General features: G+C 46.3%; 2 protein-coding genes across 2 annotated transcripts in view; both read right to left on the bottom strand.

The window, feature by feature from the left end:
- LOC146199349 (uncharacterized) lies at positions 1–7,143 on the bottom strand. The gene is made up of 3 exons (XM_084592109.1): positions 6,969–7,143; positions 5,010–5,383; positions 1–357 (listed from the first exon to the last, which is right to left on the bottom strand). Exons 1-3 carry the CDS (start codon positions 7,141–7,143, stop codon positions 1–3), a joined length of 906 nt encoding a protein of 301 aa, XP_084448235.1.
- Positions 7,144–7,523: 380 nt separating this feature from the next.
- Positions 7,524–10,557, bottom strand: part of LOC146199348 (sodium- and chloride-dependent neutral and basic amino acid transporter B(0+)-like) — a 37,433-nt gene continuing 34,399 nt past the window's right edge. The window contains exon 17 of the mRNA XM_084592108.1: positions 7,524–7,577. Coding sequence (XP_084448234.1) covers positions 7,524–7,577 — 54 coding nt within the window. The remainder of the gene's footprint in view (positions 7,578–10,557) is intronic.

Genomic DNA, 10,557 nt, shown 5'->3' with positions numbered 1-10,557 from the left:
TCAGACAAAGCCTCCCAGGGAAAAGATTTTGTTGTAGGAGAACGGCAGTGCGAATTTTGTGAAGAGCAGGCAGGACACCTTGTCCCCCTGCAGTCGCAGGTCTGCGGCGAAGTTGTAGGCGGTCGATTTGGCGCCCTCGGTCATCATCGGGACGATCAGTACGACGCCTTTCCGGCCGGCTGGTGGGAAGCCGTTCTGTACTTCTAACAGAAGCATCTTGGCCACGTGCTTGTCTTCCGCGATCAGGTGCGTAACAATGGCGGAACCGTCTGGCAGCCTCTGCGCTAGCACGAAGCCGCACACGGTGTCGTGCTCCGTCGCCATTCGGCTGAAGCTGCCCTGGTCGGATGTCATCACCTGACAGGACAAAGTATACGGTCATCTGGTGCTAACGACAAAAAAAAAAAAAAAAAAAAAATCTGCAGACAACTTAGGAAAGCTGTATAAGAATGCGAAAACAAAATTGTTTGCCCGGTCGAGTTTTTTTTCCTAAAGGGAAACTATAGGACGGTTTTTCATCCATTTCGAGTTGAGTTAATGTCTATTTCGTGTTCCTGAGGGCATCCTGTAATTTCGTAATACAGAGTATTCATAAACTACCACCAAGTAATTTCCGAAACCGAGAACGCGAAACCGAAACTACACAGGTTCGTTGGCATGACATCGACGGTGACGTATAGAGTTGATTCGTCGGGTTGTTAGGATCCATCGCGTACCAGGAATAACCGCCGTGCTGCGTTTTTTTCTTTTTTTTTTTTTTATCAATGTGCGTGAAGAGGCAAGAAGCAGGTTTTGTGGAACGATTCTGACCGGCCGAGTATCATTTAATGCGCGGGCCGGCTGTAGCGTTAGTACAGAACCCATTTTCAAGTGCCTATTCGACACAGCCTTTGCGATTCGAAAGGCTTCGCAGCGTACACGCATTCTTTATAACATTCTAGCCCCAGTTTGGAAAACAGTTAAAGCGACGCACAGCTTTGACCAGCCTCTCGCGAAGTTCCTTGTGTCTTGAAAATTTGCTGTAGATCATGCTCGCTGACTTTGTTGCTAAATTTTGCACCTACCAGCATAGTCCCAGTTCCAGTGACTCCCAAATTAGAGGTATATATCACATCAAATTGAAAGAAGCAAGATAAGGTGAGTAAGCACGCAGAGATGCCGCGACGCCGTTTCCGAATTCCCGGCTCTACACGTCCCTGACCAACTGGCATATATGTCAGTGATTCAATTACTGCAAATAAAATAATGTATTTATTCCCGTTCTCAGTAATCTGCAAAGTAATAAACTGCTTATATGGTATGGTAATTTAGTAATGTAATGGATTTCTTAAGGACAATAATTTTACATCAAACGTTATTGGGTAATTCTTTTTGAAATTACTTTTCTGAAAGTACACCACTGATGTTGCCTTAGTAAGAACTAAATACATTCGGAAATGTCCATGTCATAGCGTGAACATTACCGAACGCAAGGTGTCGTGGTCGATCCGTGGGATCACAAAATAAAAATAATAATTAACTTCATTCAGGATGTTTGAGAAACTGACACCTTAGGGTTAGCAAGACGCTGGATTCACTCGCTTATGTCTTCGGCTCAAGGAACGCGACGATCACTGAACCAGTATTCTGCTTTAGATGTTTAGGTGCCATTTTCTTGTTTTTGTACTAGCGCGCACTGTAGGAAAGAGGAAGGAAATATTTCCCTGGGACGGAATTTGGAGGCAAGACGAAAGAATGTATGCGTCGTGTCTGGAGAGAGGTCGTTTTATTTCGTTATATTTAATGGGACATGGAAGATGAAAATGCCATAGAAGGAATATAGACATATAATTTATTTCAGACCGGCGGAATTCAAAATTTCGCCGTAGTTATCCATTAAATTTCTTTATGAGGGATACTTCGTGTGCGGGGTGTGTTGTGCACTAATAGAGATATACGTTTGAAACATTTAGCTGCACAGTGATAAGAGGGGACGAACTCTCGTTCTGCAGCAGTTTCTCTTTTTCCTCTGGATTCATTATAATGTTCCTTAATATTCACCTTTTTGAATCCGCTTTGGTCGCTTCCAAATTGCCATGGTGGCGACAGTGTCATCGCAGCCTCCCATTTTTGCAACTAGCTACTGCGGGCTTGGCCTTGAAGTGCCATCGCGGTAACTCTCCCTTAACTAAAGGACATTTATCAGATTCATAAAGCGGGCGCTTAATTTTCTTCTCACCAGCCGTCTTTTTCATAAGTAGGATCGATGTGGGAGACGCCGTGGCGGCCGTGTTCGATGGAGGCGGAACGCAATGAGCCCATGCGCTGTACAACGTCAGTGCACATTAAATTATCCGGAGACCACCACTACGGCGTCCTTCATATATCCTGAGTCACCTTGGCGCGTTAAACCCCCTAGACCAAACCTCACTAAACCCTAACGTAAAGCATAACGCATCACCTCAGTATACTGTGCGAATATGTTAGCGCAGTTGGAAGACGCCATAATGGTCAAAACTTCTAGAGCTATTCACAGCGGTGCTCCTCATATCTGAAGTCGTTTTGGCCCACCAGAAAACAAACCAAACGACACCACTTGCAAGCATAACCATCACCACAAAATAATCATGCTTAGCCACGTTCTGCACAGGTGGCGATGCGTGAGCGTAAAGAGCAGGCTCCGACAATTTTCAGAATACTGCCGCCAACCATTCAAATCTTTGTTTGTTGTTATTTTCAACAGCCGCCATCATGCCGCCTTATCACTATGCTTATAGCGCACGGAACGATCTTGTTCATGTTCGCTGTCGAGAGACGCGGCTTTACCACTTTCCTTCGCGAGATGCGTCGAGATATTTCTCGAGTGATAGCGAAGCACCACTATTTCCGCATCGTTCCAAAATTTTCCGGGCTCCTTTGGCAGGTTATATAGATTGTTCTTTGCCGAATTTAAATTGAGCGCTGCCGAATTTGCGGGAATTTCTACTTCGATGACCGACGAGCATGCCTGCTCCTATTGTCGCCGCAGATTCTCTTAGTGTTTTTTTGCGCGCGAAAGTCAGCCCAATAAAGAGTTCATTGAGCACAATTCGCAATCTCTTGATTTGCTGCCTTAGCGATTGTCACAATCACGTGACAATACTCAAAGCACTTAATTGTTTCAGTTACTTCATAGTTATTAGTATTTAACTATATAAGATGCAATTAGTTAACCGTTGATTACCACTCATTTGCACCACAACAAAACAGGTTAAATACAACAATGCGACAATAAAGCAATTTAATCCAAACCGAATCAGATTGACGTATACCCGACACAAAACAATCATGGAAATCACGAGAAAAAAGATAAGCCACAGCATAAATGCTTACGCGTGCATTAAAATTCCCTATAATTTCTGTGCAGTTTCCTCGGTCATTTTATTGGCGGCTGCTCAGCAGTATGCGGTGACATGTTCTGTAAACAAAAGACTGCCGCCCGCGAACGATGCCTTCACCTAGCAGTGTAAAGTCGCTTTTTTTAAAGCGAAAGCCTTTCAAGGTTCATGAAACGAAATCCCGTGAGCGAGAGTTGTGCGCGATATCTGTCTCATACCGCGAAAATCTAAGTTAAATTGGTTCACAGGAAGGGAAAGGCGCAGTAACTGTCACACTTGCTCTGTGGACACCCGAACCGCGCCGTAAGGAAGGGAGGAAGGTGGGAATGAAAGTGGAAAGAGAGAAAGAGGAGCCGTAGTGGAGGGCTACGGAGTAATTTCGACCACCTGGGGATCTTTAACGTGCGCTGACATCGCACAGCACACGACGCCTCATCGTTTCGCCTCCATCGAAACGCAGCCGCCGCGGTCGGGTTCGAACCCGGGAACTCCGGCACAGTAGTCGGGCGTCTTACCACTGCACCACCCCGGCGGGGCACAGATTAGTTCTTGTCTAGCGTTCCTGCCATCTGCGATGCCACACTTGAACGCACGCCAAGGAACGCCACGCGACAGGAGCGATGGTGTACTGTCCAAAAGCACACTTGTCGGAGAAAGTGTGACAGATACGGCGCCTTTCCTTTCCTGTAAACCAATTATAGTTATACGTAGCACTGCAACGAACGCCGTAGAGGCAAACGAAGAGAGGTAAATGATTGCAGAGGAAGGGTAGGCTTTTGCCATTATACTCTTAAGAGACCATATACTTTTTTTTTCTCGTGTGCCAAGGAACTGCGATAAAGATGGAGACGGGTCATCGCTTAAGAAGTTGGTGGCGTCTCTTTGCATCCGCCAAACGTGTGTGTTTATGAAAGACATTGCGATACCAAGGAGATCGTTCGGCAGCGTGAGTTGAGGACGTTGTGTCGCAGCGATGTGATCTGCCCAAGCTGAAGCCTGATTCTCTTCCCAGGGAAGTTAGAAGGGCGACCACAATAATTAGCCAAGCTAGAATAACGTTCTCGGCCATTAATGAAATGACGGTGTGCCGCCTTAGGTGCCCGCACAGTGGCCGACGCCGAAACCAAGTGAGCGGCAGAAGCGCAGCGCAAATGCAACCTGTGCCGCTTGCTTAGCGTGGTCTGTGCCTTGAGACCCACTATACGTCGCGGTCTGTAAACTAGCACATGACAAACTTAAGCAATGTCTCGGTGTTCCATGAAACACAACAAATTTCCACGCAGCAGCCAGACGATTGCCTGTACATGAATCTCCAGCCCAGGCACCGCCGACAACGTTCTTTCAACACTTCAGGCTCAAGCGGGGTAGAATTACGGAATTATGGCGTATGTGAAATTTCTGTTCAACATGGCATTAAAAGAAACTTCAATCGACGTTTGATTTTCATGAACCATTAGTAGCATTAAGGAACTCTGCAAGCAAAGTGAAGTCAAATAACAAGTTCAATTTTGCCTTCCATAAGAGCCGCGTTGGTGATAGCAAAGCGGGAATAGTATAATATAGCACCCGTGAGCACTTGATGGTGCGTTTTCATTTAATTGAATAATGGCAGCTTACTGCTTCACTTGAAGCTGTACAAGAATCTATACTCACAGAAAGGTAGTCATTGCGCAGGGTCTTCATGACGCGCTCGTCGTAGGCGGCCACGTCCTTGAGGTTCTGCGGTGTGACAAGGTGGACCGTTACGCCAGGGACGCGGTAGACGAGGTAGTCGGCTTCGACCACCTTGGCCACTGTCTTGACGAGCATCCAGGGTGCACGTACAGGCAGCACTTCGGTGATCTTGCAGGCTCGCTCCATTTCGTCGGTGACGCGTGCGAAGACGTTTTTGTCGGGGTGCTTCTCGGCCGTATCCTTGCAGAGCTGGTAGATGCACGGCCAGCTATCCGGTTGGTACATGCTCATCAGACCCAAGTACAGGGCGTCGTCGGAGAATTCAATGACTGCCAGTTTAGCCGTGACTTTGTCTGCACAGATAAAGTGAATGTCAAGTTGCTGCTAATAACGATTTTATTTTATTTTAGCAAATACAGCGTGACCGAACAGAGACGTGGCTAACGGGGTTTTAGACTTCAAGAGGTTGGTTCTAAGACTCAAAGAAGTCGAGCACCAGGCGAAAGCTGGCACCCCTTAGAATATCGGACGCCAGAACCACTAGTCCACCACGACGGTGCAAAATTTGTGCATCAGACCGTGCGAATATTATCTGATCCGTATAAGAGACACTGTGTCGAGGCGTCTCAAGATTTGTAAATTTAGATTGTTAAAGGGCACAAAACTGTTGAATGAAGCTGCTAGTCAAGACTCACATAGCTATGTTTAAATTAGCGCAGCTGCTTAAGTTTTCAAAATTAATCCAAAAACGTGTCGCCCGTTTCATTTACTCTCAGTATTCATACGAAGTCAGTGTATACCATCCTTGAAATCGCAGTCCAAATTACGAACTCTTTTATTGCAGCTCACTCGGTCAAAGACCACACATGATCTCCGTCACCCATATCCCTTTGCATAAGCTACTCACTTCAAGTTACCCCCCCCCCCCCCCCCCCCACGCACCCATACCGTAAACTTTTCCAACACCTTTCCTAAAGCCGCGTCAGAGTGGAACGACCTATCCCACTCCGTAGCTGCCATCACCATCTTTCAGCGCCAGCATTAAATGCATGTATCGCGTGCGTGCTGTAAAAGAACTGTTATTGAGATTGATGATTACTTTCCCCACCACTCCTGTGATACACCACGAAAATGTTAGTAAATGAAATAAAGGAAAAATAAATTTGAAAGTGGAAGGGGCCACAGCCTCCGTCGCAGCTCAGCTCATAAGGAGCGCGACATAAAGAGGTGGACGGTTCGTCATGCACCCATATTGTGGGCATTTTTCTTCATATTGTGGACATTTTTCGTTTTCTTGGAGAATATACATAATCTGTAAACTATTGTTAAATGACAAAAAAAAAATTACACGCACGAAAAGAACTCCTAAATGTTCTCGTTTCATGAAACTGCTTCTTTCAGGTGGTCTCTATAGACCGTCATTTCTTTATCCCTTCTGTTTATTGCAAAGACATTACCAAAGACAGTCATGTAATAAAGGCATCCAAGCTGCATCGTTGGCGGGGCCGGGGAAACGAAATAAAGAAAGCACTAGCCTTTGGCGGAAGACACGCAACGCCAACGTATCGGCGTGTAGGTTCCAAAATTTTCTCAGGAGGCCTCGCTACGTGTACATGTCAGCGCAGTGACTTCCGTCACGTTGCTATGTGTCCCCAAGGGTGGTCAGTTTAACCTTGTACCAAGAGTTAAGCCTAGGCTACCATTCTTGGTCTCTGCTGAGATGATGAGGAAGGGGATACGCGAAGTAGCTGCGCTATCAATTATAAAGTCCATTTTAAAGTGGAAAAGTGTTGAATTTGTATTTCTTTCCTTGTGTGTGTGGATTGACTAGAAACTTCGGTTAGCACGCAGGTAGGACACGGTGGCAGGGGTTAACCTTAGGGCGTACATGCAGTACAGAGGGTAAGAAGGCACTGAAAACGTGTAGAATCCCTTTACCGTTTTCGTCGACACACTTCTCGAAACCACCAGCAACCTTCTGGTACAGCTCGTGGTAGTTTTCGGGCAGGAGTCCCTCAGAGCAGCATACACGCTCTATGGTCGTCGGTGCGGTTTCCGGTGCGTTACTGGACAGCGCGACATCTGTTTTACTGTCAGTCGCCGCCGCGGCCATGGCGACGCCGAAGTGCGCTGCTGTTTCTTCTACTGCCAGGAGTGACAAATCTATGGCCCACTTCTTCGGCGCCGAAATGGCCACTGACCTCGCAACAAAACGCACGAGCGAGCAGCAGTGCTGCAGACCACCCTGGCGGCCATGTTAAGGAAGTAAGTTAATACTTCATCAACGAATTTTAAACATTATACAACTTACCCCATCAATGAATATGCACCCTAGTAAAAATAACGGTATTAAAGCGCATGAACGCGTAATAAGTGTAAATGATGTCGCGCGGTCATCACAAGAATCATCAGTGCTATAAACTTCGTCTTTTGGTAACCACAGGGAGGGATCGGAGTTCCTGACGCAGAGGCAAAGGTTGGCCTGAAGGGCCATCATCTGGCCTGCTGCTCGGCAATGGCGGCAGGGAAGAGGGTGAAAATGCGGTTCTGACGAATAACAACAGAGACAAAATGAATAACGCAAATCAACGCAACCACTTAACGTGCGCCCTCAATCACAACAGCAAGGCGAGAGCAATGATAGGGACTAAGAAAGCTGCCTATGAGGGCCCGCTATTCGCTTGTGACCCCGCTGAACTGGACCATGAATTCTATTAGCGTCTTATCAAGCGCCAAAGAAAGGAGAAAGTTTTATTTATAGAAAAGTGAAGTCTAGAACACATTAATATTACCTTGAGTGAGTGATGGTAGCTTAGTAGCAGCGGTAATGAACCCCGGCAGTGTTCATTCTGAAGCGTTTAATGTTTTTGTGAATTTTCGGCAGCATTTTACGAAACTGTTCGTGCTTAAAATAATCTAGGTGAGATCTAGAGAGTTTTTTAACGACCACAAATTTTATTCGTGAATGGAAAGGTAGCCATACTACTCTCTGTCGGGAAACAGACAGAGAGAAAGGTAGTAAGACCTAGTGAGAATATGAAGCTAAATTTAAGAATAATAAAAAAAAAATATGGGGATTCATTTAACCGGGGTGAGCCCACATTGCTGGGGAATATGGGCAAGGTTAGAATAAATGAAACAGTCCAGTGTACTCTGATAGGCAAATGAAAGAGTGAGCGCACGGTGAACGGACAAGAATAAAATAGGAGGGGGGGGGGGGGGGGGGGCGCCTTAAGGTTTTACAGTTTGCCAGTCATCCATTTTCTCACCCAAATAGGAAAATAAAGTGCAACTCTGGTTTTGGCGAAACCGCGGGAACTACACCTTGTGTCCTTTCCGATGGTCACCAGCGCTAAGTTCATGTTCATTCCTTCTCACCGATGTACTCACGTTCCTGTCTTCATTTCGTGGCGTTGCTGATTATTCAACCATTCAGTCGCCAGCCGCAGACCATTTGCCGCCAGATTTTGCAGGGCGGCAAGTCGAATAAAGACGGGTTTTAACGCTTATGGACTCTGCGAACTGTTGGAAAAAACAGTGCGTAGTTTTGATGTGCCAGTAGAACAGCAGTTTACAATCAACATGACTGCCGCTGGTTGGAATGCCGTCTAGATGATTCATCACGTGCACTTCTGAGATGCTTAAGAGGTAGCATTGAATTAATGGCAGTGCACAGGTACCTAATCTGACAAATATTAACTCAGGTGTCGGTGCTGACCGCGATAATAGTGAACGCACCACAAGTCGAGAAAAGTCGACGATTTGATCGTTGCCTTGTCTACCGGTGCATGGTTTTCTTTGTTAAGCTGCTTGGTGGTAGTAGAACTACAAGGGTGATATGGCGAGATGATTACGAGGCTTTTCGAGAATGGCAAGGATATGAGGACTGTGCCCTAGCTTCATGGAAACACAGTTACTATGCCCTATAAGATGCTGCCCTCAGTTATATTTAATAACTGAACACTCTAGGCGTAATGGGATATGGGATATGAGCTTGCCTTTAGGGGTTGGATTATGAGCGTCTGGGTTTATGAGAAATAATACTTGTATAACACTTTGGAATATGCAATACTTTACATCATCGCCACACAACGCCCCTGCACTATTACGCCTCGGTGCCAAGGCATCCTTACTTTCTAAAAGCAGCGTCATGGAATTCGAGGTCAAGCTGAAAGTAGGCATCGAACAGATAACTGCCTCCAACCTTGAATTCTTGGCATGTCATCGCGCCTAACTGCTAACTCAAATGCAATCCGATACACTCAGCAAACGGGCTGGTTGTTTAGCGCATGGAGTGCCGAAGATGAAATCATAAAGATATGGTAGTAAAGAGCACTGAACCAGCGTTGAGGGGGAGCCTCCATTCGAGAGTTCAGCTCGGCTTGCGAACTGTTCAGTGACCGGTAGCTCAACCACTGTTCAGTGTTCTTTCATGCTGTGTACCCATCTTCTTTCTCTTGTCCTGCCTAAGACACGATACGTTATCCGAAACTTACAGTAACTTCTGCAGCTGGCACATACACTTCAAGCCTCGTCTATCGGTTTGGCATTCGGAGACCTTTGACACTGTTGAAATTTAGGTGTAGTCTTTCTATGCACGAGTAATCCCAGTTGCGAGTAAACGGTGTAATCTCTGGTGTTCTGCCTGGTCTAGGAAGGAGTCCGGTTCCCTTTGTTCCTAATTAGCCCCAATTAATCCGACCCAAAAGGCTTGACAAACCACTCCAACGAAGCAGCGCTTATGCCTTTGCCAACAGAAATAGTTCGCCTTAACTCTTAAGGGGTGCTGAAGAGATTTTGTAATTCGAAGAACTTGCAGGACTTGCAGGGAAACTCGCATATAAAACAAGGGAAGGATTTTTGTGTTAGCGTTTGAAATGATGACGCAATTCGCAATTAAATGCCGTGGCGTTCTTGTTTCCCCGCAATGCACATCAGTTAGGGGTCGGCGTCATGACGCCGTGAAGGTTTACGTTAGATTTTTAGAGCTGTAATGATTACTCGAAAAAGAAAACACATGCCACCAAAGTGAAAACTTTATTTGCGCAGTTTGTTGTCATTCGGCAGAACATATCCTGCCGTGGTCGCAATCATCATAACTGTGGCATTCAACCTTATTGACGTCATAGTTAAGGTTTCCACAGTGCTCTAGTGCACAAAGGGAAAGCCTGAACCTCGTCGTGGGAAATTTTTAAGCCAAACCTTCACTACGCCAGGTAGGTCGAGCCGTCGGGTATGCACAGTTTTCACCTTGAGAAAGATTTAGAAGTCAAACTACTGTGCTAAGCCTGGCGGTCGTCATGTGGCTTTGGGGCTTAGTCACGAAGGTCACCGTGGCCCGTGACCACTGCTGTCAAGGTCACGTGAGGCGAGATCAGTGTGACGTGGAAGGAGAGGCTACTAGAGGGCAGTGCTGTCAAGGTCAAGGTTAAGGCCATGTGATTTAGTGCTCAAACTTTTGTGTTAAGCCTCGTGCCATCATGTGACGTGTGGGGCATAGTCCCATAGGCCACCAAGTGGCCCGTGA

This window comes from Amblyomma maculatum, chromosome 2 (genome assembly GCF_055883805.1).
Source record: "Amblyomma maculatum isolate TAMU_Amacu chromosome 2, ASM5588380v1, whole genome shotgun sequence".
Taxonomy (NCBI): domain Eukaryota; kingdom Metazoa; phylum Arthropoda; class Arachnida; order Ixodida; family Ixodidae; genus Amblyomma; species Amblyomma maculatum.
This window is presented reverse-complemented; position numbering and strand designations above follow the sequence as displayed.

Coding starts and splice junctions, on each gene's coding strand:
- LOC146199349 (XM_084592109.1), bottom strand. CDS start 7,143: ATGGCCGCGGCGGCGACTGACAGTAAAACAGATGTCGCGCTGTCCAGT. Junction 5,384..6,968: donor GAAGTGTGTCGACGAAAACG/GTAAAGGGATTC, acceptor TTATCTGTGCAG/ACAAAGTCACGGCTAAACTG. Junction 358..5,009: donor TGCGCAATGACTACCTTTCT/GTGAGTATAGAT, acceptor TTGTCCTGTCAG/GTGATGACATCCGACCAGGG.